Source organism: Ambystoma mexicanum, chromosome 7p, assembly GCF_040938575.1.
Source record: "Ambystoma mexicanum isolate Mex_15411 chromosome 7p, UKY_AmexF1_1, whole genome shotgun sequence".
Taxonomy (NCBI): Eukaryota; Metazoa; Chordata; class Amphibia; order Caudata; family Ambystomatidae; genus Ambystoma; species Ambystoma mexicanum.
In genome coordinates this window covers 52,414,727-52,442,014 of record NC_090939.1, presented here as the reverse complement: position 1 = coordinate 52,442,014, position 27,288 = coordinate 52,414,727, and the positions used below count along the sequence as shown (strand labels likewise).

Here is a 27,288-nt window from a genome sequence, read left to right as displayed (position 1 = left end):
CACATTTTGACGGGTCCTCATTCCATGCTGGTAACAGAAGAACCAGCTGAAGTCTGTAGGAAAGGGCCCCTGCCAATAGCTGCTGCAGATAGTAGTTATGATGTTAAGGATGTACTCCAGTTATGATTGTGCATCATCTCCGAAGACCTCCCTTGAGACACGACATCACAGCATCGGCACTTCTAGGAAATTAGCGCCAAGATGGATTTTCACAACCAGCCCTGCGGGAGGGTTTTGAGAGGCCACCCTAGTTCGTGAACAAGGTATTTAACACTTGGGTCTAGCCATACTCGACCAAACCAATGTAGCATAGCAGTAAGACTTGGACTTCAGGCGATATGGGGGTGGTGTATTGGTACAGTAAGACCAATTGTACAAGAATACTATATCAGTCCTTCACACACCCTAAGCATATATACCACAGCTATTACTAAAGCGCAATCTATTAATTCTAAGGGTGCAGAAGGGGGAGACTGACACACAGGTAGCATGGTTGTTGGCATACACTTTTATTGATAAGATAAAGAGGAAGCCTAACTCCCCATAACTCTAAGAGGGGTTTCCCTGCTTCAACAAAGGAACTAAGGATTCGACCGGAATGCCCATGTAAATGAAGAGTCCACTGCTGTGTGCCAAAATGCCTACTACTGTCCTTCACACTTGTGACTCCACACTAGATTAGGAAATTTTTCTGGGCTAGACTGCAAAGGGCGCACAAACGCCTCCCCGCCCCGCATACAAACAGGGACCACGTAGGCAGCCGGTTGCCCATCTTGGGCAAGGTTATGTATATGAACGGATGCCATATTGGAAAGGGACCGTGAGTGTCGTACAGCCCCTGAGCTGGACATAGACAAGGAGACGCCCACACAGCCCACCTGATTAGAAATATGGAAATTTAGCGCCTCACATCAAGACAGGATAGCCAACTAACCAACCCACTAACAACTTCACCCTCTCCATACACTTCTCAAATTCTAACCAAACACAACCACAAACTTACAACACAACAATCCGCACAAACTTCACTACACTGCAACAACAAAACAAAGCACACACAGACCCGCACAACAGCACACGACGTCTGCCGACAGTATAACACCCCAAACCCAGCCAACGGAATTCCGTGTTGAGGCCGCCAACAGCACATCACTGCTCTCTAGCACGTCTCCAGCTCATCCCCACTAACTCCCCCCCAACCCTCCTTTCTTTCAGAACTGCCAGAGCGCCTGGGGACCACCCCGGTGGTGATGGTGCACGGTACAAATATCCTTTAACATTAACGTAACTAAACTAAAGAGGTAGTGGGTCTTCTTGGTCCAGGAAAATGGCTCCCTTCTTCTGGACAGCATATCATAGTTCCAATTGGCAGGTGGTAACTTTGCCTGAGAGAATGACTTCCTTCCCCAGTTCTCGGTTCCTTTACAAGATACAAAACAACGTTCCAGGTTGTGGTGCTGTTAAGTTTTCAGTTAAAACTCAAAAGATTAAGTTCCAGCTAAAACATCAACAATCCTTATTGCCCATAGTTTTCTTCACTATTAGGTTCCTGGAGAGTGTCTCCCTTCTCCACGTATCTTGTTCTTAGTATTTTCACATTGCCAGGGGAATCACTCCCTTCCTCTGGCTTTCTTTGGCTTTGCTTTGCGGTGCACAACACCAGGGGGTATGGCTTCATTCGCCTGATCTCTCTTGGCTTGTAGTTTCACCGTAGTAGGGAGAATGTCTCCCTCCCCTGGACTCTTCTCAGGCTTAATCAAACAGTTCACAGTATGTCTTCCTTCCCCTGGCTTGGACCAACTTGGTTCAATAACCTACCAAGTATGGCCTTATTCTCAAGCTCTTTAATTGGGTGGGCTACCACCCCTTTTCCTTACTCTTCAGTTTTCCTGAAAATACGGTGACAAGGAAGATGTCCTCCACCTTCCCTTTTGCTTCTCACACTTCGGGTAGGGTCTCTCCGCCGACCCTTTCTGGATTTCCCTGCTTTCTGTGTCTCCCCGCCTGTCCCAACATGAGTTTGGCACTTCTCCACTTCTCCACGACCCCATGCTATCTGCCACAGCCTTCTTGGGCCTCCAACGCTTTTCCGGCTGCCCGCGTACCTTGGTGTGTGGGATTGGGCATCTCCTGGGCGTCGCTCAAGAGCTGTGGGTTCCTTGTGGCTTTTGTGGACTTCTGCGGCAGCTCTGCAGTTTTTCACTTCTCCTCAGTTGTGCAAGTTAGGTAAGATTTCATATTTGTGATAAATCTTCCTGATCTGTGTAAACCCCAGAACTTTTTTGCTTGGACTTGGTAATTATCTTACCTTTTCACCTAGTCTTTTACTTTTTTTGTAATTTTTATTTTTTTTAATTTTTTTTTATGGGTGACCTTTTTGTCTCTCCATAGCGTATGGTTGGAGTTATAGTTTCCTTTAACTTTTGGGCTTAGGCTGGGTTGCCCCTTTGGGCTCCCCTGTTAATTTCTCTTTCATGTACATGGGTGAACTACAGCGGGATTTTCATCACCTTTACATTTTGCATAACTGAGTCAGTGCACCCCACCTTATGTGGAGTGCTGGGGGGATACAACGTACCCCTTTTCTTACTTATCTGGTATAAAATGTGTTACTATTGCAAGTTTACTTTAATGGCTGATGGAAGTGGTTTTACCTTTATGACTTTTGGTCCTTTTTACTCGCAGGCTGTTAATTCCACCTCGGTAATGCACAGAAGGGCACCCATTTTGCTTAAATGGTGGGCTCCTTTTTTTCTCGATTTCTTGTGTGCTTACTGTTTCTGAGGTCTTCCCCTGCAATTCTAGGCAGGAACGACCTCAGTGGAAGTTGTCTTTGGTGGGAATCCTTGGGATTCTGCGCCCAGGATCCAGTGTGTCTGAGAAGGCAAGGAAGCGAGGGAGGAGTCCAAAATCTGAAAGGAACTAACTCCCAGTGAGGAGGCTGGCTCTCCCGATTGGACAGCCAAACCGCCCCTTGCTGTAACATGCACAGAGAGAATGCAGAAATTCTGCTGTAGTTTCTGATAACATCTCAGAACTTGGAAGGTGCTGACAAGTGAACCACTGGAACTGAAACCGAAGAAGATGAAGAAACGACAGCTGTAGCAATTTCCAGCGACCGGAGAGCCTGCTGTGTAACCAATGCCTGCTGTTACCCTTTCCTTCCAATCGACCTAGGGATCCCAGAAAAGGACAACCCCCAACCCAGAGCCTGGCGGGACCCACTAGAGTAAAGAAGACCTGCGTTTTGAGCCATCCCACGGCATGCTGCAACCTTGCGTGGCTGCAATACCCTGCAACCTCGTGCCAGTGTGCGTTGCACAGTCTTCCAAATTCGGAATTGAGCTGAAACTTTGGTGGCATCCTGCAGGACTTCTAGAGATGTGAATCGAGTCCAACAAGTCCCCTCATCAGAGTCATGGATCTTACAAATGACGAGAATCCGACCAGCATTATTCAGTCGTCTTCTGGCTCCTGAAAAAGGTGCCAAAACTGTAGAGCCTCATCCGGCCATGAAGGAAGTCTTGCCGGAAGCCTTCCCCATTGATCCCTGCTGCAGAAGCCCTTCCATTGTCCTGTCATCAGTCTTCATGGCAAGGAATTCAGGGACTGGGTTTTTGGCTGCAGATCCTGAAGTCTCCCCCGTTGCAACCTCTTCTTCTGTGCTGAGTAAACAATGTGATGACACTGTTGTCTAGAGCCTTCCCCGAGACCCCTGCTGCAAAAGTTCTTCCAGTGTCCTGTCTTCATGATAATGGAATTCAATGACTGGGTTTTTGGCTGCAGATCCGGAATTCTTCTTCCGTTATAAGGTACTGTGTTGTCCGCGGTATTTACTTACCTTAAGGCTTTGTGATTTCTGTACAGCTTTGGGGCGTTTTCTGTGATTGGGAGTCCTTGCATCCAGTTTACCCAGGCCCACTGCTGGAATCCCAGGGTTTCTTCTCATAAGTCCCTGGCCTCTAACTTTAAAGTGAACTATTTACTTGTTTAAACAGTCTGCCACAGGAACTGTGACTTTTGCCTGCAACAGAACCCTATCTTACCCTGCATACCGCTGGCACTTAGAACACCGGGGTCCCTCTTCTGCCTCCGAGTGCACTCATGCAATAGACTATGGAAGGACTGGATAAGTAAAGGATTCTGTCATGAAAAGAATAACAAGTATTTGAAAAGTAAATACTTGTGAAAGAGTTAATTGGTAACTGTAACTCTGAGAGTGAGCAGTTACAAAAGTACTTACCTTGAATGTGTATTGTGCCATTCAGTTCTTTCAGAGAATAGATGTATACGTTTCTGTGAGAAACTAAAGGGTGTCTCACCGACGAGTCCCTTGGGATCTGCCATCCAGGTGGCCGGGGCACGGCCATCGCTATTGGATCCAGACTCCGGGGGTGGATCAGTGCTGGAGGATCACCTGGATGAGGGGTCCCTATGGAGTGGGAGTGGGCCACCCGGAGGATAGACGCAGTATCCCTGCCCCCATTTTCCTGTAGAACACCCTCATTCCATATACTATCTAGGAACTTTACCCCCACCCCCCCCCACTTCCTACACATACTCTGCTGCACAGATGTTGAGGAGAATTCTCAGAAATGTGCCAATTCCCTCTACCTTAGAGACCCCCAGCAACTTTGTGGATTTTGAGGACTTGGTTTTTTTTAACTTGGAGAGAGTGAGACCCATTTTCCCACTCTCTCATGTATTTTATGTGTTTATTTTGGTTGTGGAGTCTAACAAGCTCCATAGGCATTATCTTTTACATTGTTTCATACAGCACCTTCAGTGCAGTGACACAGGGAAGTCTTTTAGATTTCCCAAAGGTTTGAATACCTCTCTGGGATAAACTAATGTTTCCCAGAGCAGTAAAGTGAAATTTACTTTCTCCAGCATGGGGTCTGGCATGGATTCACATGCTCATGAATATTCCCCGTCGTCAGGCTGGGAATCCTCGGTAAAGAAAAAACCAGTATCAGTTTCGTTTCTGATCTGTCTTTCGTAGTAATAACCAATCACTGGTCTCTGCGTCATACTGACCACAGCCAATGACTGCCCTCTACCTAAGCACCGCCTCTGGCAGCCATCTTCAGATTTTTACCGCACGTTCATGTGTTGGGATCCTCGTGCTATTGCTCTCGAGCGTTAGTGCTATTTTTTCGCGCTTTTTTCACAAAAACTCGATTCTTTCGGTCAAAAGAGCCTCAAGCTCCACCGATCCTACATCCGATCAACGGGGACCCGTGTCGGATTCGTCTGCGCCCCTCAAGGGTGAAGATTTCGTCGAGCTACACTTCGGAGGACTCCAGAAGCTTCTCAGGCCCGGTCTCGGAGATGGCCCAGGAGAAGGGAAGCTCGACGCCCGGAAAGCTGTTCAGGGTCTGCCCTGGATGCCAGCTGCAGAACGTCTTTAAGGAGGACGAACACTCTTTCTGCCTTTACTGCCTTCATGAGGACAAGACGCACGTGGAGAAGGACTGTGCGTTTTGCGGCAACATGTCGGAACGGACCATGAAGGACCGCCATCAACGTCTCGCCAACTGGCTGGAGGGTAAGAGCCCGTCTGGCGAGAAGAAGAAGAAATCCGAGCGGTCTTCTAAGACCTTTGAGGGCGCCCCGGCGACGGGGGCCCAACATAAGGCTAAGCACCGCGAGTCCGCTGGCACCGGGAGCGCCGAACGGTCGGGCTCTACGGGCGCCAGGCAGGGCGCACCCTCCCCGGCACCATCAACCACGAGCCAACGCTCTGGGTCGGGTAAGAGGAAGGCCGAGCACCCGGCGAAACTCCTGGAGAGGCCCCGGTCGAGCTCTAAGGCAGAGGAGGAGCGTGGCAGTGCCCCCTCCCTCAAGGATAAGGCGGTGAGCGCACCTAAGGTGGTGAAGGCCTTGATCCATCCGACCAAGCCCTCTATCGAAACGGTCGCGGCGGCCCTGGCTCAGCCTGTGGAGGCTGCGCCAGTGGTGGCGACCTCGGGGCCCAGAATCTCCCTGCCTCCTCGGAGGGAGTCTTCTTTTGTGCCCATCGATAGGACCCCCGTGAAACCCTCCGTGGGGAAGAAGAAGGGGGGGCAGGGCGTCGTAGATTCGGCCTCAACCTCAGAAGAGGAGCTGATCGAGGTCTTAAGCCACGGCCTAGGCGTGGAAGAAGGCCAGCCCGTCGGAATGGACCCCGACGCAGGTGACGACGACGACATCGTCGAGGATACCGACGGGGCCCCTGCTCGCCCGTCGGATTCCCCTCTGCCAGCGCCGCAAGACAACTCGGCGGCCATTTTGTTGGCCATACAGTCCTTATGCTCCGAGATAAGGACGAGACTACCGTTACCGACGGAGGAACCTCTCCCGTCGGGGGATCCAGAACCGGGACCTTCTGGTGTTCCCCCTACCAAGAAAAGAAGGATCCATCCACCACCTCCTTTTCAACCGTCGCGCCCCGTCCAGCCCTCCTCCCCGTCCACCCGAGGGGATGATACGGGGACTGACACGGCAGCGACGGGTACGGACGACGAGGCATACGACGAGGATATTCCGTCGTCGCCTCCCGCCAGGGCTTCTCCGCCCGACGAGATCGGATCTTTCCACTCCATGATCTCCAGGGCTTCCGAGCTTTTCCAACTCTGCCCTGAGGAGAAGAAAAAGGAAGGCTTCCTTTATCAGCGGCGCGAGGCCAAGAGGAAGACGGTCCTCGCAGTGCCTCTGTTGGACGACATTTGGGATGAGGGCCTTTCCCTCCTCAAGAACCCTTCCACGACGCCAGCTAGAAGAGACCGGTACGAGAAAAAGTACCGGGTCCCGGACACGGCCCCCCTGTGCCTCCGGGCGCAGCCTACCCCGGATTCCGTCGTCTCCGCGGCAGCCAGGAAGAAAGCGGGGGGGGGGGTGCGGCCTCCACATCGACTTCCCCGCCGGACGGCGAGGGAAAGAAATTGGATGCTATGGGACGTAGAGTCATCTCGTCGGCAGCGACGACGATTAAAGCGGCCAACGCCTTGGCTATCGTGGCCCGCTACGACAGGGAGCTCTGGTACAAGATAGCTCCCCTGCTGGATTTTCTGCCGGACGACAAGAGGGCGGAGGCCCTGGAGATCCTGCAGGAAGGTGAGGTGGCCTCGGACCACGCCATCACCGTGGCGACGGACATCGCAGACACTGGGTTCCGCCAGCTGGGCAACGGCGTTTGCCTTCGACGTCGTGGATGGCTCAAAGCTACGGACTTCCGGCAGGACGTCCAGACCAGAGTCCTGGACATGCCCTTCGACGGGAACAACCTGTTTGGGAAGACAGTGGACGATTCCCTTCAGGCCATCAAGGCGGATACTGAGACGGCCCGGGCCCTCGGAGTTCTGCAGCAACGTCGGACGCCCTTTCGGAGCAGCGGAGGCAAGGGCGCCTCCAGAGGTTCCGGCGGCGGTTTCGCTTCCTACCGTCAAGCGGCCCGCTCGTCGTCGCAAGAGGCCTACAGAGGACGAGGCAAGTCTAGCGGACCCCGCCGTCGTCGCCCAGGAGGTCAAGGCGGCAAGGCCGCGTCCAAGCAGGATTGAACCGGCTGTGGGGTCGGGCCCCCACCGGAGCACCCCGGTGGGAGGCCGGCTGACGGGCTTCGTCAGCGTGTGGGAGTCCATCTCCACCGACCGTTGGGTGCTGGACGCCCTGGCCCGGGGCCACGCGCTCGAGTTTCAAAGAAGGTGCCCGCGCGTCCCCCCCGTGGCCAGGAAAGAACTTCACCTCCCTCAACTTCTCCTGGAGGTAAAGGCGATGCTCAGGAAGGGCGCCATCGAAATCGTCCCAAAGAGGCTTCGGGGCTCCGGAGTTTACTCGAGATACTTCCTCGTGAAGAAGAAGACGGGAGGATGGCGCCCCATCCTAGACCTCCGACGTCTGAACAAGTTCATCAAGGCGCAGAAGTTCCGGATGGTCACCCTCCAGCACGTCCTGGGCCAGCTGGAGGAAGGGGATTTCCTATCGTCGTTGGATTTGGAGGATGCCTACTTCCACATTCCCATCCTAAAGGGGCACCGAAAATTCCTCAGGTTCGTGGTCCAAGGGCGTCATTACCAGTTCAGAGCCCTCCCCTTCGGACTACGGTCGGCACCCAGGGTATTCACCAAGTGCCTCGCACCGGTGGCGGCGCAGCTGCGCCGCGAGGGGATCCACGTCTACCCCTACCTGGACGACTGGCTCATCCGCGCCAAGACGAGGGAGCTCGCCGTGGTTCACACGGCAAGGACCGTCCAACTCCTCACGGACCTGGGATTCTCCGTGAACTACGCCAAATCCCACCTGGTGCCCGCGCAAGTCGCACTGTTTCTGGGAGCGAGGCTCGACACAGTGTCCCTTCTGGCCTCCCCGTCGGAGGAGAGGACCAGGACCATCTTGGGCAAGGTGCAACGGATGTTGGTGGCCGACGCGGCCAAAGTGAGGTCCATCAAGTCCCTCCTCGGGATGATGTCTTCCTGCATCTACCTCATTCCCATGTGCAGGCTCCGGATGCGCCCGTTGCAAGAATTCCTGGATGCCCGCTGGATCCAGACGACGGGCAGCTTCGAGGAAAGGATCAAGCTCGACGAGAACTTCCGACGAGCGATACGGTGGTGGGGCACCCGCGCGCATCTGACGGCGGGCATGGACTTCCAGACCCCAGCCCACCAGGAGACTGTGACTACGGATGCCTCCCTGGAAGGGTGGGGAGCGCACACCGAAAATCTGCACGCAAAGGGACTCTGGCTCCCGACGGAGAAGTCCCTGCATATCAACGTCCTGGAGCTCCGTGCAGTGTTTTGGGCCCTCAGGTCTTTCCTTCCGTCCCTCAAGGGCAAGGTGGTGAGGATCTTCACCGACAACACCACCACCATGTTTTACATCAGGAAACAGGGCGGAACCAGGTCCCCAGCGCTGTCCAAGGAGGCGCAGGACCTGTGGCATTGGGCCGTCGCCCAAAGGATTTTTCTGGTGCCGTTTCATCTGGCAGGGATAAAAAACACCATCGCCGACTCACTCAGCAGGGAGCTGCGCTCGTGCCACGAGTGGGAACTACGGCAGGATCTGGTGGATCGCCTCTTCCGACGGTGGGGCACACCCCAGATCGACCTGTTCGCGACGGCGACGAACACCAAGTGCCGGAGGTTCGCCAGCAGGTTTCCCCAGACGAGGAGCATGGGCGATGCTTTCTCGTTCCCCTGGGAGGGCCTGTTCCTCTACGCGTTCCCTCCCTTGCCTCTGCTAATCCGGCTAGTCAACCTGCTCAAGAGGTCACGGTGCAGGATGATCCTCGTGGCCGAGGCAGATATGGTTCCCGGACCTTCTGGACTTGTCAGCGTCCCCGCCGATCAAGCTGCCGGCGGACGCGGATCTACTCTCCAGGGAAGGAGGCGCCATCCTCCACCACGACCCGAAGTCGCTGAACTTGCAGGCCTGGCTCCTGCAGCGCTAGAGTTTGGAGGATACGACATACCGGCCGACTGCAGAGAGGTTCTTGCAAAGGCCAGGGCGTCCTCGACTCTTAAATGCTACGGACACAAATGGAAGAGGTTCTCTGTCTGGTGCCACGCACAGAAGATTAACCCTCTACGGATTACGGCTCCCCAAGTACTGCCGTACCTGCTGACGCTGGCCAAAGCTGGCCTGGCACACGCGTCCATCAAGATTCATCTTGCTGCGATCTCCCGATACACCAGAACCACGGGGCGGACGTCCTTGTGGTCTCATCGCCTGGTGAAAGAGTTCATGAAGGGACTGTTCAGATCGTTCCCGCCGGTGAAGGCTCCGGCCCCGGCGTGGGAGCTCAACGTGGTGCTGACCAAGCTCATGGGACCTCCGTTCGAGCCTCTGCACTCGGCTCCGTTGAAGTTTCTATCGTGGAAAACTGCTTTTCTTGTGGCCATCACCTCCGCACGACGAGTGGGAGAGATCCAGGCCCTTTCCTGCAAGGCCCCGTACTTGACTTTCCACGACACGAGGGTAGTGCTCAGGACGCACCCCTCCTTCATGCCCAAGGTACCGTCGGACTTCCATCTCAACGAACCCTTGGTGTTGCCTGTATTCTTCCCGTCGCCTTCGTCGCCGGCTGAGAGGACTTTGCACTCGCTGGATGTAGCTAGAGCGCTGAAGTTCTACGTGGACCGCACGAAGTGTTTTCGGAAGACGTCACAACTCTTTGTGAACTTTGGACCTGTCAATCAGGGGAAGGCTCTCTCGAAGGCTTCCATTTCCAGATGGCTCTCCGGCTGTATCATGTACTGTCATCGGTTGGCAAACCGACCGCTGCCCGGCCGTCCGAGAGCCCATTCCACCAGAGCGATCGCAGCTACCACGGCGTTCCTTTCTGGTGTGCCCCTGCTGGACATATGCAGGGCTGCTACGTGGAGGTCGACGCACACCTTCACGAAGTTCTACTGCGTCGATCGGGATTCCAGGGAGGAGTCCAGGGTCGGCCAAGCAGTGCTGCGCAACCTGTTCGCCTGAGGTGAGCCTGGTGAGGAGGTAAGATGCTTAATGTTGAGTTTGATGCTATGCTTAATGTTGAGCCTTTGCCACCTCCCGTGGTTGTGCATGTGTATACTGCTATGTATTCTTTATTCATGAGCATGTGAATCCATGCCAGACCCCATGCTGGAGAAGGAACAAGTTACTTACCTGTAACTGTTGTTCTCCAGCATGGGTCTGGCATGGATTCACATGCGAACCCTCCCGCCTACCCCTCTGCGGCTCTTCACTTGGTCATACTGCCACTTCACGTGCTTCCAAATCTGAAGATGGCTGCCAGAGGCGGTGCTTAGGTAGAGGGCAGTCATTGGCTGTGGTCAGTATGACGCAGAGACCAGTGATTGGTTATTACTACGAAAGACAGATCAGAAACGAAACTGATACTGGTTTTTTCTTTACCGAGGATTCCCAGCCTGACGACGGGGAATATTCATGAGCATGTGAATCCATGCCAGACCCATGCTGGAGAACAACAGTTACAGGTAAGTAACTTGTTCCTTACTTACATTTGTAACTTTTTAGAGCCCGAACACACTATCTTACAGTAGGGTGCTGGAGGGGTTACTTAGTATCCCCTTTGTCTAGCTTCTCATGTAACATTTTTATGTTACCCTTTCCTCGATGAATGGCTGGTGGCAGTGGTTTACTTTTTACTACCATTATGGGATTTTACCGTGGGCTGCGTTCGCAGCTACGATAAAGCACCCATGGGTGCCATTTTTGTCAAAATGGCCCTGGTCGTCTTTTTTTGCCATTTCTTTGTGGAAAGGTCCTTCTTGAGATTTACCCTGCGCGCCAAACCAGGTTTGGTCCCTTTGTTCGTTTTGTCTTTGGCGGGCTTCACGAGTGAAACCCGCCTCTGGCTCTAGGGTGCCTGGCGGGAGCAGGAGGCAAGGGAGGTGCCCGAAACTCCTCGTGCCTAGTCTCAGAGGAGACGGGAATGCACTCTTAGGTGATTGGCTGGCTGGCTGTCTGGCAAGGACTGCCACCCTGCTGGGTGACTGACAGCTAGGCTGGAATGAATAGGAGCAAGCTGCATAAAAGGCAAGGCTTTTTGGCTTGGAAGGCAGAGTTGACCACTGGACGATGGAATCTGAAGAGAACTTGAAGACGACACCTGCTGCAACCCCTGGAGCGTTGGTTTGCCCAGTGAAGCCCTGCTGCTGTGCTGAAACTCCAAAATCGTATCGACAGAGAAGCTCCTGCAAGGACAACTTCTCCCTTTTGAGTTGGTGGGACCAATGAACTCCAAAGTAAGCCACCGTTGCTGCTGGAAACCGAATAGCCAGGGACAGTAACACCAGTTTGTGTGCGTCGCTTTTAAGCTGGCCAAGAGCTCCAGGAAGATCCTCCGGACTCCCATGAAGCAGGACTGACCAAGCCTGATCCCCCTCAACAGGGTGCGGTACCCCCAGAAGCAAGGCAAGCCCATCTCGACAGCCAGGAACCGCGGTGTTGCTATTTGCGGTAGTCGCAAAGAGCTGAAACACCGAAGTGCCACTTGTTTGAAGTTTGCCGGCTGCGAGCGGTGACCGTCCCATTGCAGTGCAGGAGTTCACAGAATTCCTCCCTCTTGTCTGCACGAATGAGGCACAGGAACAGTGAGATCTGCTGAGATGCACAGGAACAGAAGTCATCTGCTGCACTTTTTCTTCAATCCAAAGGTACTGTCTGAGAGAACTTTCCTCTTCCTGTAGAGCTGCTTGCATCTTCTACTACTCACAAGTATAACAGCTTGTGGCCCTACATTGATTCTCCTTTTTCTTCAAGACTTCTAAAAACATTGTGCAAAGACTTTTCTTACTTACCTGCAAAGACGTGCTTCAGCCCATATAGACTTTTGCCCATTGACTTTGGCTTGGCCTGTTCCACTGAATAACTCTTGTTGGAAGATCCAAAAGTATTTCCTTGGTTGAGAATATTTGTGATCTCTTGTGTGTTCTAATAACCTTTTCCCTTTAACCTAATTCCCAAGTACTTCTAAATGCAACAGTGATACATTAATGTCCCCATGACTCTAGCTATTGAAGTCACCTGAGGGTGTAGGTTGCGTCTGTGGGCCATCCCAAAAGGGTACTTACTGATTTAGAAACTTAAGAGTATGTGTTTTAAAATATATTTGTGTGGTGTTTTATATTGCCCCCTTCTGAAGAAGGCTTGCCTATTCTAACTGACTGATTAATAATTGTCTTATCAAGAAACCTTGTTTGTAATCGTTCATTTGAATACTTGGCACTGTGAATCTTTGTGTAACTCCCCTACAGGTCACGTTGACCCCTCTTGAGATAAGCCTGGCTGCTCAACACGCTACCAACCTGTGTAGTGCAGACTTATACCAAAAGTTATGTTTCTATTGCCAGGTGATCAGGGTTGTTGTAGTGCACCCAAAGGGTGCTGCATACAATATTGCCTAACAACGGGCAAAGCGCTTTAGGGAAAGACATTCACACACAGCCAGTCCTTTGACATGTCCCAACATCCGGGTCAGGCAGAGTCCAGTACTTAACCTTAATGACTTGTACCTGAATCCCCACTGGGATAAAAGGCGGAGCATGTGATCACCCAGAGAGCAAGACGAGAAGGGCAACCAAAGCGAGCGACCAGCAGAACGGAAGGGCAGGCAATACCGGGAAGACGACGCAACCATGGAAGCAAAGCGTACGGGACCAGGAGGCGAATGAAGGACAGTGGTCCTACTAGCTGCAGGGTGAAGGTCACAGCAGAACCCCAAAGGGGCAGCTCCCTGCTACTGCAGAAGGTCACGACGGTACCTCCTTCATGTGTGGTGCAAGAACTTTAAAAGAAACTAGCCACCCTGAGCCAAAAGCCTGGACTACACGGGTCTTGATAAACTGCATCAGCCACTGCCAGTGAGTGAAATGGGAGACTGGTTTGTGTTGATAAATGATAAGGACATTAATGTTTGAAGTGCTGGTTAGGTTGTTGAGAAATCGCGACATAAAGCACATTGTAGCAAGAATGAAGAATGTTGAGATTGTGCATGTGAGAGAAGCCGCAAAAGAATCTGAGAAAGGAGGCGAATAGTCCAAGTGGTCATGGAACAAGCCCCCCGTGTACAGTCGAAAGTCTTTGACAAAAAGGTGAAACGAATTATAAAGCTAACCTAAGGAATTATTTGCCCTGTGATGCGAACTAAGAACTTCAGATACCAGAATGCCGGTACAAACCTTTGAACTGTATCCAGTATTGTGGGTTGCACGTAGGACGGCAGCCGTGAGAAAGAGAAGCCTACTTGTTCAAGATAAACGCACTTGCTACAATATAACAGAGTGACCCAGCGAGACGCGATCACCTATCGGAAGTCTCTGTAGTGGACTGGCAAGTACTTTGCAGTGAAAGATTGTAAAGTAACAAGTGTGATGCTAGCTGTTTGAAGGCTTGTGCCAGATCGAGGGAAGCCAGTACTGCCTATAGAGGAATGTCTGAGCCCGGTGGAGGGGGACCTGAGTGAATTGGTGAAAGTGAAACCAGTATTTGCTTAAAAAAACATTGAGAGCTCTTGAGTGATATAAGCTTGTAGAACTGGTAAAGTTAACTGAACTGTGATTTAAAGGCTACAGTGAACAGCAAGGGAAAGTGAATCCCGCATTTTGATAAAGTGACTGAACAGTGGTGTAAAGACAAAGGTGAACTCAACGAAGGGATATATGGCGAAAGCCGGGGAAGAGGGGAATCCCGCCTGGTGAGAGTTTGGTCAAGCCAAAGACATTGATTTGAGGGATTCTGCCTTTTCTGAAGAACCTGCCTCCTGATGTCTGTAGACTCGAGGGGAGCTCACAGTCATCGGAAGGTCACAGGTCATAGTGTCATGGCTCAAAATGCAGGTCTTCTTAAGACTGATTGGCCCACCAGTCCAATGGTCGGAGTCATCGTCTTCGGGACTCCTCTGTTGCATAGAAAAAAGAGTCCTCACAGGCAGCAGTTGCACAGCAGGGGATTTGAACTCTGTTTCTTTTGGTTTTTGAGTCTGACAAACTCCATAGGCGTCATCTTTTTGTATTGTGACACACAGCACCTTCAGTGCCGTGTCACAGAGAAGTGCTTTGGATTTCTGCCAAGGTTTAAATACCTTCTCTTGGATGAACTACTGTTTCCAAGAGTAGTAAAGTGAAATCAACTTTACTTACCTTTTTCTCTTTATAGACCCAGCACACACCATCTTATGTGGTGTGCTGGAGGGTTACTTAGAATCCCCTTTGTCTACCTTTGTCTACCTTCTCATGTAACTTTTTTATGTTACTCTCACTACAATTAATGGCTGGGGGCAGTGGTTTAATTTTCCTACCATTGTGCGTTTTTACTACAGGCTGAATCCTCAGCTGCAGTATTGCACCGATGGGTGCCCTTTTTGTCAAAATGGCCCCAGTCTTCTTTTTTCGTCATTTGTTTGTAAGGTCCTTCTTGAGATTTACTGTGCGTGCCAAACCAGGTTTGGTCCCTTTGTTCGTTTTGTCTTTGGCAGGATTCACGGGTGAAGCCTGCCTCTGGCACCAGCGTGTCTGGCAGGACAGGAAGTGAGGGAGGGTCCCGGAACTCCCTGTGCTTAGTCTCATTGGTTACAGGAATGCACCCAAAGGTTATTGGATGGCTGGCTGTCCTTGGAGGACAGCCACCGTGCTGTGAGTGACAGCTAGGCTGCAAATGAATGGGAGAAACTTGCATAAAAGGCGAGGTCTTTTGCAAGGAAGGCCGAGTCGACCCCTGGACGAAGGAACCGAAGAAGACGATGGAAGAGAAGCTTGCTGCACCCTCCTGGACCATTGGTTTGACTGGTGAAGCCCTGCTGCAGTGTTGAAGCTCCAATTTTCATATCGACTAGAGAAGCCCGGAACAGACGACTTCTTCCCTTCGGTTGGTGGGACCAACTGACCCCAAGACCAACTCTACTGGAATACCCCTTCCTGCTGGCTGTACTTCTTTGCTGCGGCTAGACCTGAGTGCTAGGGGACAGAAACACTAGGAACGAGTGAATCGCCTTTAAGCCGAACCCGAGCTCCAGGAAGATCCTAAGGACTCCCTCGAAGCAGGACGATCCAAGCCTGAGCCACCTCACCAGAATGTTGGACCCCAGAAGCAAGGGGAACCCACAAGGTGTCTAAGAACCGCAGTGGTGCTATTTGCCGGTAGTTGAAACCGCAAAGTGCTGCTGATCTGGAGTAAGTACATTGCTGCTCCCGACCTTCAAACCGCAGTGCTGGAGTCCCCAGATGTCCTCTCTCTTATCCCCACGACTGAGGCCCAGGAACAACAGGATCTGCAGGACTACAACAGGAACAGAAGCCAGCTGGATCCCTTTCTTCAGACTCAAGGTACTGTGTAACTTGGGGTACTTGCCTCTGGTTGTATGTAGCTTGTTTGCTCTCACTAGAGACTTGCATTGGCTGCCCTTTGCAGAGTTGCTTGCATCTTTGCTTTTCAGAAGCCTCCCGGTTTGTGGCCCAACAGTGATTCTTCTCCACAAACTCTCTCTAACATTGTGCAAGACTTCTGTGCTATCTTCAAGAAGTTCCGCAGCTCCCCTAGACTTTGCTCAATTGACATTGGCTGTTCTGGTTCCCTGCAGACTCTTCTTACCTCTGACTTTGTTTTTCTTTCCCTCAAAAAGTCATGCATAGGTTACTTTTATAGTTGGGAAAGGGTTAACCTATATTTCATTGGGGGATTGTAAAGAACTTACCTGTTTGGAAAAACTTGTTAACCTCTGTTTCCTTCTCTAAGATTCTTTTTTCCCCAACCTCAGTATTGCATTTAAGTGTAAAAGTTATATCAGTGTCCAGTGTTGTAGTAATTGAAGTCACCTGAGGGTGTAGGAAGTGAGTGGGTGACATCCCAAAAGGGTATCTACTTACTTAACAAACTGAAGGAGTGTATTTTTGAAGTGTATTTAATTGTTGCCAATTGCCCTTTCTAAAGAAGGCTTATTTTAAAACTGACTGTTAAATTAATAAATAATTATTTTAATAAGACACCTTGAATAAAAGTGTTATGTGAATACCTGTCATTGTTCATCTCTATGTTAAACCTCTACAGCTCACATCGACCCCTCTTAAGATAAGTCTGGCTGCTCAGTCAATCTACCAACTTGTGTAGTACAGACCTATGCCAAAGGTTGGGTTGCCTATTGCCAATAGGATAAGCCTGGTGTAGTCTCCCACTGGGTTACTACATACAATCTTGCCTAACGGGTGCCTTTACCGGGGCTGTGCAAATAGCCTGCGGTAAAGGTGCACCGAATTAATAAGGTTCACTACCAACAGCCATTAAAGGTAAGTTTGTCCTTGTAGCATAAATGTTAGTTAAAATGAGAAAGAGTATACTCATTATCTCCCCAGCACTCCACTTTCGGTGGTCTCACCTAATAAAATGTAAAAAGTATCCAAAGATTGTTTCTGTCCTTGGGAACTGTAGTTCTCACAAGGTAAGCCAGAGAAAGTTAAAAGGGGAGCCTGAAGGGCAACCCAGCAAGAATAGGCAGTATGTGCCAAACGTTGTCAGAGAGGATAGACTTAAAAAGACTGTATGGATAGTCTTATAAATGACACACTTAATAAAGACTGAAAGATTCAGTGAGTGTGGAAAAAGGTTCCCAATCGCTGAGGTATAAGGAAAAATAATCCACCAGAAAAATCAAAACTTTCCGAGGTTGACACAGGTCAGGAAGATTACACAAGGTAACTTGCACATGGACCAATGTGCCTTTTGGGCACCCTGACTGTCAGACGCTTAAGGTCTCTCAGGGACACATCAGAGCGACTCGTAAGGGAAAAGGTTGTTAAAGTAGTTGTCTGAAATGGAGGGAGGGGCTGGAGGGTGCTGATCAAAGCATATAGGAGTCTCTCTCCAGAAACATAGTTTTGGACCTAACTTAAAATGCTTTGAAAATCATGGAAGCTGTGATGGGAAGCTTGATTGCCAATTATTGATTAACTGTCTAAAATATAACCTCCCTCTCTCTCCTGCCCTCGCTTAGTGTGATGTTCCTGCAGTTCTCCCCAAAGTCTCATCTCTTCTTTACTGCCGGAAAGGACCGTAAAATTAAGCAGTGGGACGCAGACAAGTTTGAACACATCCAGACTCTCGAGGTACGATCAGTGGATGGAGGCGGCAATGCTTGTGGTTCTTTCACTGAGGGTTTAGACCTGTGAGTGGCAGTAGGGAGAGGACTTGGATTGGCTGTTTTCCTTGAATGCATCTGTGGCTGCTTTGGGCTCAGGAGAGGTGGTCCAGGTCCATACCTGGCCTGTCAGCCATTTTGGAATTTGTTTGCTCATTTGACTCTGTTAAGGCTGGGGGCAGTTTCCCCCATGTGAATGACTGGATGGAAACAAACTAGGTGAGCTTTCTATACTTTCTGGTTTACTGCAAGCATTGTGCAAGAGGAGAGCATGATGATTTGTTTCCCTAGCGTAAGCTCTTTTTCCTCCGAAATATTGGAGTATTACAAAAAATGTAACTTTACTTCCTGTGTCACTTATGCCGTGTTCTAGAGGTGGCCGGCTTGAAACACTCTATCCACAGGACTGCATTGTTCATCCTGGGTCCTGCTGCCTGTCAAACAGAATTCGGTGGATTTGCCAGGTGAACTGGCAACACTAGCAATAGACACACTCCCTTCACCCATCAAACAGAAAAGGGGTACTCTTAAAGTAATAGTCCCCTTTGTACTATTTGTCTCTCTACCATTAAGTCTAGGTGAAATTATTCTGTGCAACCCCAAATGAAAACTGTTTTCTGGTTCGATGTATCCTCTGAATTTGGTGCTAAGTCACAGGACTGATCGCTATTGCATAGCAGAGGGTAGTCCTATGTATAGCCCTGTGATTATTTCAGTAGCCTAGCTGTATTTACTAGCAGGGGGTAGTCCTATGTATAGCCCTGTGATTATGTCAGTAACCTAGCTGTATTTGCTTGCAGGGGTTAGTCCTATGAATTCCCTGGTGATTATCTCCGTAACCCAGCTCTATTTACTGGCAGTGAGTAATGTCAGTAACCTAGCTGTATTTACTAGCATGGGCTAGTCCTATGTTAATAACCTAGCAGTATTTAATAGCAGGGGGTAGTCCTGTGTATACCCCTTGATTGTCAGTAACCTAGCTGTATTTACTAGCAGAGAGTAGTGTTAGGGAGAATCTCAGAAATGTGCTCATTCCCTACACGTTAGAGACCCCCAGCAACTTTGCTGGATTTTGAGGACTTGATTTTTTAACTTGGAGAGAGTGAGACCCTTTTTTCCCACTCTCTCATGTATCTAATTGTGATTTCTGAGCTTCGTGTTTCTTTTGGTTAAGGAGCCTGACAAACTCCATAGGCATCATCTTTTACATTGTGTCACACAGCACCTTTAGTGCAGTGACACAGGGAAGTCTCTTAGATTTCCCAAAGGTTTAAATACCTTCTCTGGGATAAACTACTGTTTTCCAGAACAGTAAAGTGAAATTGACTTTACTTAGCATTTTTAACTTTCTAGACCAAGCACACACTATCTTACAATAGGGTGCTGGAGGGGTTACCTAGTATCCCCTTTGTCTAGCTTCTCATGTAACATTTTTATGTTACCCTTTCCTCACTGAATGGCTGGTGGCAGTGGTTTAATTTTAACTACTGTGGTGTGCATTTACCGCGGGCTGCGTTCGCAGCTGCAGTAAGGACCCAAGGGTGCAATTTTTGTCAAAATGGCCTGTCTTTTTTTATTTTTTTATTTTTTATTTTTTGCCATTTTTTTGTGGAAGGGTCCTTCTTGAGATTTACTCTGCACGCCAAACCAGGTTTGGTACCTTTGTTCGATTTTGCCTTTGCCGGGTGTTAGGCAGAATCCTGTGCAGTGCCCTTAGGGACCACTACACACAATTAAGACTATAGGTGGCACTATGTCAGAGTGGTAGCAGTGGTGGAGCAGCCAGGCTTATCTCAAGAGTATATGAGCAGTAGCAAAGATTACACAAATGGACCACAATTACTGTGACTCAAGCAAACACTGACTCAAGGTTTCAGGTAGAAAAATATAAGTAAATTTATTTTTAAACCATTCGTTATAAACACAACACTTCTATTAAACTTAAATAAAAAACAAACGTTAAATACACTACAACTAACCAATTCACTTTGTACAGTAAGTCTCAAGGTAAGTACCCTGTGTTTGAATGAACCGGTGTTACGGACAAAACGTCACCACGAATATGATTGCGATCACTTTTTGACAGTTCGGTCTACTAAATAAACGCGTATCCGTGACATGAAATGCCACCGGGGCAAAACACACTTACAGATACCCAGAGGGAGTTGGAGGCAAAAATCACAGGCAATATTTCGGTTGGGCAGGCAGAATCGAGAAACACTCAGAGACAGGAGTTCAAAAGTCAAAGGGCCGGAGCCAGGGTTGAAAGAAACCGGGGCCTGTTGCCGAAGATCACACAGACAGTTCACGATTCAATGCAGCCAAAAAGTACTTCGATATTGTCAATGTTCGGAAGCAAAAGTTATAAGAAGGAGAGAAGACAAGGGCAAGCCTTGAAAATGAAGAAAAGGGGTTCACCCAGTTTCCTCAAGTAGAACACAGTACCTTGTTCCAATGGTGCAGCTGGTGCCCTGGCAGTTGTTCCTGTTGGTTTCCCGCAGACCCACGATTCCTGGAGCTTCGTTGTGAAGGAGGACATTTGAAGGGGGTCTGCACCACACAGGGATGAAGCCGGCAGCAGCGACGAAGAAAAAAAGGTGCGCTCCTTAAAAACAGGAGAGGCTCTTCAGATGGCTATCCGGACCACTACAGCAGCATGCAGCGATTTCGACATAGGAAGAGGTTCCTCTGGCTGTAGATGAGCTGGTTGTCCCCACCAAGCTCAAGGGAAGAAGACTCCGGACTTGATCTTCTCTGAGTCGTTGAAAGGAAGATAGCTCAGGACTGCAGCAGGGCTTCACCAGGACGGGTAGTTGCAGCAGCCGTCGTTCTCTCTGCTTCTCTTCATTTCCTTGTAGTTCCAGTGGTGACTCTGACTTTCTAGCCCAAGAGACCTGCCTTTTATGCGAAAAACCACCATTCACACAGCCTGGCTGTCAATCACCCAGCAGGGGGGTTGTCCAGCCCGGACAACTACACTGGCCAATCATGGCAAAGTGCGACTTGGGTTTCCTAGGATACCCTGTGCAGGGGTTGACTACTCCCCTCCCTCACATTCAGCCCACCTAAACACCCAGGCGCCTTTAGGAGGGCTTCTGAACAGAAGCCCGCCAAAAGACAGTGAACAAAGAAGGCGAACCTAGTTTGCCGCGCAAAGTAAAACACAAAAAGGACTTTAACAAAAAGAAATGGTGAATAAACCCAACCAGAGCCAAAAGAAAGACGATTTGGTGAAGCGGGTTTATGTTCGAGGCTAATATAATAGCCAAGAACAGTACCATGTTTATCTAATATAATCGCGGTAGAAAAGTTAGGGTAGATACCACTGCCACCAGCCAAGTCTAAATGTTAAAAGAGGCAAAACAATGCTCTAGGAGGTACAGATATGAATTAACCCTTTCCAGCACTCCATGGAAGATGGGATGTACTGGATCTGTGGTGGATTGACTAAGTAAAGTTAATGGTAACTTTACCCCTTTTCTGGGGGACGGTAGTCGCCTCAGAAATGGAGTCGAGGGTAGTCTCAGAGAGAACACTGTGCCACGGCACTGAAGGTGCTGTGTGACAGACAAAAAGGAGGGGGCTACTGAAGTGGTGCACTCCAGAGTCCACAATCACCAAAACAGGTAGAAACACACAGCAAAACACAGGTAAGAGTGGGGGAAAAGCTCTGTCTTACCAAGTGGAAAGAAATAAACTCCAGAAGTCCAGCAAAGCTGCTGGGGGACTCACTAGGTGAGGGAAATTGGCCATAAATGAGAATTCTCCCGAACACCGGGATTCACGAGTGAAGCCTGCCTCTGGCTCCAGGGTGGGTCGGAAGTAAGGGAGGCGCTCGAAACTCCCTGTGCTTAGTCTCCTAGGAGACCCAAATGCACTCTGTAGTGACAGCCACCCTGCTGGGTGAGTGACAGCTAGGCTGGAATGAATGGGAGAGAACTGAATAAAAGGCAAGGCTTTCGGTTTTGGAAGGCAGAGTCGACCACTGGATGAAGGAACTGAAGAAGAACTTGAAGAGGACGCCTGCTGCAACTCCTGTTGGTTTGCCCGGTGAAGCCCTGCTGCTGTGCTGAAACTCCAAATTCGTATCGACAGAGAAGCCTTTGTAAGGACGACTTCTCCCCTTCAGTTGGTGGGACCAATCAATTCCAAAGTAAGCCACATGGGCATTCTCTCGGAACTGGTTGCATTTCCTCAGAGTGCTGCAGGAAACCATAGAGCCAGGGAGAGGGACACCAGATTGTGTGCGTTGCTTGTAAGCTGGCCTGAAGCGTTTGGAAGATCCTCTGGATTCCCGCGACGTCGGACCGACCGAGTCTGATCCTCCTCAGCTGAGTGCAGGACCTTGGAAGCATGGACAGTCCACCTTGACAGCCAGGACTAGCGTTGTTACCAGTTCGGTAGCTGAAACGCGAAACAGCCACTGAAAGTGAAGTTTGCCAGTTGCAAGCTTTTGACCGTCCCAGTGCAGGGCAGGAGTCCCCCGATGTCCTCCCTCTTGTCCCCACGACTGAGGCCCAGGAACAGCGAGATCTGCAGGAACTGCCAGGAACAAAATTCATCCGCTGCATCTTTTTCTTCATTGTAAGGTACTGTAAAACAAGACTGAGAGAACTTACCTCTCACTGTGAAAGTTCTTGAAACTTTTGCAACTCGCAGGCCTAAGCAGCTTGTGACCCAGCATATGATTCTTCTTTTTTACAAACTACTCCTAAGAACTTGTGCAGAGACTTTTCCGTTTACCAGGACTGCTTTATCCTATCCAAGACTTTAGCCCATTGACTTTGGCCTAGCATATTGACTTGCATTGACTCTTCTGGTGAACTAAAGTATTTGCACTGTCGAAGATTAATTGTAACCTTTTATGTTCTAATAACCTTTGCCTTTTACTCCTCTTGAAAAGTATTCTGAATGCCAACAGAAAGATATTAATGTCCCCAGCACTGTTGTTACTAAAGTTACCTGTGGCTGTAGGTTGTGTCTGTGGGCCATCCCAAAAGGGCCTTGTCTGATTCAGAAACTTAGAGTGTACAGTATTGAAGTATATTTGTGTGTTTATTATGATTGCTTCCTTCTAATGAATGTTTTATGACTGACTGGTAAATAAATTAATAAGTATTGATCCAAGAAACCTTGAGTGGAAGAGTTTATTTGAACATCTGTGAATGTAAACCTCGGTGTAACATCATTACTGCTCACATTTCCCCTCTTGAGATAAGCCTGGCGGCTCAACACGCTACCAAAACTGTGCAGTACAGACTTACACCAAAGGTTGACCCGACACCTGTAGTCCGGTGTCGGGTCAAAGTTTCAAATACATAGTTTCGAAATACAATACTTTTGAAACAAAAGGATCGAAAAAAAATGTTCGAATGCATTTTTTTGTCATTTTTTTGGGGGGTTTCATATAGTAAATATAGTGTTTTTTTTCCCCAAAGGGGGACCCCCCCCAAAAAAACGTGCATTCGAAGAAAAAAAATTCTGATGCTTTTGAGTCGAAACTGTTGTATTTCGACACTATGACTGTCGAAACTTTGACTATGAACCCTGTAGTCCTAGTTGTTAGTGTTCCCAGAGGGTACTGCATTCAAACTTTGCCTAACACCTTCTCTTTGGGAAACTGCTGTTTCCAAGAGCAGTAAAATTAAATTGACTTTACTTACATAGTGTAACTTTACAGACCCAGCACACACTATCTTACATAGAGTGCTGGAGGGGTTTCTTAGTATCCCCTTTGTCTAGTTTCTCATGTAACATTATGTTACCCTTTCTGCAGTTAATGGCTGGTGGCAGTGGTTTACTTTTTACTACCATTGTATGTTTTTACCGCGAGCTGCGTTCTCAGCTGCAGTAAGACACCCATGGGGCCCATTTTGTCAAAATGGCCCCGGTCTTCTTTTTTTTAGCAATTTCTTGTCAGAAAGGTCCTTCTTGAGATTTACTCTGCGTGCCAAACCTGGTTTGGTCCCTTGGTTCATTTTGCCTTTGGCGGGATTCACGAGTGAAGCCCGCCTCTGGCTCCAGTATGTCTAGCAGGGGCAGGAAATGACAGAGGTGCCCGAAACTCCCTGTGCTTAATCCCCTTGGTTACAGGAATGCACCCAAACGTGATTGGCCAGCTGGCTGTCCGGCAAGGACAGCGACCCTGCTGTGTGATTGACAGCTAGACTGGAATGAATGGGAGAAACCTGCATAAAAGGCAAAGCTTTTAGGATTGGAAGGCAGAGTCAACCACTGGACGAAGTAACCGAAGAAGAGCCTGAAGAGGACACCTGCTGCAACTCCTAGACCATTGGTTTGCCCAGTGAAGCCCTACTGCAGTGCCGAAGCGCCAAGTTTGCATTGACTGAGAAGCACCCTGCAAGGACGACTTCTCCCTTTGAGTTGGTGGGACCAATCCACTCCAAAGTAAGCCACCGGGACATCCATCTCGGAGCTGGTTGAATTTCCACAGAATTGCTGCTGGAAATCGTATAGCCAGGGAGTGGAACACCAGATTGTGTGCGTTGCTTTTAAGCTGGCCTAGAGCTTTTGGAAGATCCTCCGGACTCCCAGGAAGCAGGACTGACCAAGCCTGAGCCCCCACAACAGAGTGTGGGACCCCAGAAGCAAGGAAAGCCCATCTCAACTGCCAAATACCGCAGTGTTGCTATTTGCGGTAGACGTGAGGAGCTGAAACACGTAACTACCACTGCAAGTGAAGTTTGCCGGTTGCAAGTTTTGACAGTCCCAGTGCATAGCAGGAGTCCCCCGACGTCCTCCCTCTTGTCCCCACGACTGCGGCCCAGGAACAGTGAGATCTGCAGAGCTGCACAGGAACAGAAGTCATCAGCTGCATCTTTTCTTCATTGCTAAGGTACTGTAAAACAAGTCTAAGAGAACTTACCTCTTACTGTAGAAGTGCTTGTAACTTCCACAACTCACAAGACTAATTAGCTTGTGGCCCTACATTTGATTCTTCTTTTCATCTAAGACTCCTAAGAACCTGTGCAAAGACTTTTCCATTTACTTACCAGAAGTGCTTCATCCTGTACAAGACTTTTGCCTGTTGACTTTGGCTTAGCCTATTGAATTGTATGATTCTTCTAAGAGGATCTAAAAGTAATTGCCCTGCTTAAGAATATTTGTGATCTCTTGTGTTCTAATAACCTTTGCCTTTTACCAAATTTTAAGAGTATTCTGAATGCCAACAGTAAGATATTAATGTCCCCAGCACCCTTGTTATCAATGTCACCTGTGGGTGTAGGTTGTGTCTGTGGGCCATCCCAAAAGGGTCTTTACTGATTCAGAAACTGAGTGTACAGTACTGAAGTGTATTTGTGTGCTACTATTATATTGCTCCCTTCTGAAGAAGGCTTTACAACTGACTGATTAATAATTGTTTATGCAAGAAACCTTGAGTAGAAGAGTTTATTTGAATACCTGTAACTGTGAATCTTTGTGTAATTCCACTACAGCTCACATTTCCCCTCTTGAGATAAGCCTGGCTGCTCAACATGCTACCAAAACTGTGTAGTACAAGCTCATACCAAAGGTTGGGTTTCCTATACCTGTAGTCAGAGTTGTTTGTAGTGTTCCCAGAGGGTACTGCATACAAACTTTGCCTAACACTTACAAATCAGATGCAGTACAGAACCATCAGAAAGAAAAGAGCACAACAGGAAACCCGAAGTAGAGCATGCAAATGAAGTACAGAACCAGGCAAAGCACAACAGGGAAACCTGGAAGTAAGGAAAGCAGATGCAATACAGGAACAGAAGCAAAACAGAGGTCAGCAGGGAACCTAGACGTGAAGAATGCAGGCAATTGCAATGTGATGCCACAAACCGTAGACAGAAACTAAATATCAAGAACCGTAGAGAGCAAACGCAAAGTCATTACAATGTTTTGTCTGATCGGATTTCCTTCAGTTTTTTGTTATTTGAGGGATGGGACTGTGGCCTGATGGGTGTGCCTTTTCCTGGAACATCATGAGAATAACAAAAGATTATTTAATGGGTTTAAGTAAGATTTTCATTTCAATGATGCATCTTTCTGCCCTGTGTAAACCCCAGAACATTTTGCTGGACTGGTAGATTATTTTCCCTTTTTCCACACGCAGGGTCGTTTACTATTTTTATGGGTGTCATTTATAAGACTCTCCATAGTGTCTTTTAAAGGTTATCCTCTTTTTTTGGCAGGAAGTGCCTATTTTTGCTGGATTGCCATAGGGGCTCCCCTTTTAACTTTCTCTGGCTAACCTTGTGAGAACTATAGTTCCCATGGGTAAAAAGGATCTTTGGATCACTTTTACATTTTATTAGGCGTTACCAGTACCTCCCCTGTCCCCCCCACAACCACACCACCACCACCACCTTATGTGGAGTGCTGGGGAGATGTTGACTATCCTCCTCATTTTAAATGTAATATTTATGTTACAAGGACAAACTTACCTTTTAATGGCTGGTGGCAGTGAACCTTTTTATTAATTCGGTGCACCTTTACCGTGGGCTGTTTGCGATTCAGTGAGTGGCGCGATTCAGGTCCCATGGGTGCTCATTTTACCAAAATGTCCCCTGTCCTGGTTTTTGGCAATTTTAGAGTAATTGTTATTGTAATGGGTTATTTATAATGCGCTTAATACCCAGAGGTTTCTAAGCGCAGACCCGAGGATTGAACCTGTGTTGCTCTTCATCGTCTTGCTTCTAAGACGAGTGCGTTGCCCCTGAGCTATCCTTCTTTTCCTTTCTTGTTCCTTTCCCTGACATTCAAGCTGGTAAATTCCTTTGTTTGATTTTTATCTTCGGCGGGAGTCCTGTGGCTCCACGCACTGGCTCCGGAGTGTCTGTGACGGCAGGAAGCAAGGTAGGATTCCAAAACTCTCCAGTGCTTTGTCTTCCAACCTAAGCGTGAGAATCAAGTTCAAACTAGGAGGCTGGCTGTCCTGAAAGGATTGCCAACCCCCTAAGTTTGAATGTTGCAAGGCTTTTTGATTGGCTGGGTTCCTGCATAAAAGTCTGAACCTGGAAGCTGAAGAGGTAGTCGACGACTGGAGCCAAAACCGAAGAGGAAGATGAAGAATTTGCGGCTTAAATGATTTCCAGCGACCGGAGAGCCTGCTGTGTATCCAGAGCCTGCTGTAGCCCTTCCTTCCAATCGACCTGGGGCCTCTGAAAACAAGGACCCTGACCCAGAACCTGGTGAGACCCACTAGACTCAAAAGGACCTGCAGTTTGAGCCATCCCACGCCATGCTGCGACCTTGTGACGCTGCAATACCCTGGGACCTCGAGATATTGTACAGTGCGAGTTCTTCCGAATTCTGAATCTGACAAACTTTGTAGGTATGTTGCTGGATCTCCAGAGGTGCGATTCAGGTCCGAAAAGTCCTCTTACCAGAGTGCTGGACCTTGCAAATGACAAGAATCCGACCAGTGATATTCTGTCTTCTGTTCTCCTGAAAAGGCACCAAATCCACAGAGCAGAATCCAGCCGCAAGGAAACTCTTTCCTGGAGCCTTCTACAGTGATCCCTGCTGCAAAGGTCATTCCAAAGTCCTTTCTTCCATCTTCTTGACAAAGGAATCCATCGACTGGGTTTTTGGCTGCATATCCTGAAGTCTTCCTGCTGCAACTCTTCTTAGGTGCTGAGGCACTGTGTTGGATGGGGTATTTTACATACCTTAAGCCTTTTGTT

The 27,288-nt window shown here is 49.0% G+C and overlaps 1 protein-coding gene across 1 annotated transcript in view; it reads left to right on the top strand.

The window, feature by feature from the left end:
* WDR3 (WD repeat domain 3) overlaps positions 1–27,288 on the top strand; it is a 386,077-nt gene that overhangs the window by 252,006 nt on the left and 106,783 nt on the right. The window contains exon 18 of the mRNA XM_069635757.1: positions 17,471–17,582. Within this exon, the coding sequence (XP_069491858.1) occupies positions 17,471–17,582 (112 nt within the window). The remainder of the gene's footprint in view (positions 1–17,470; positions 17,583–27,288) is intronic.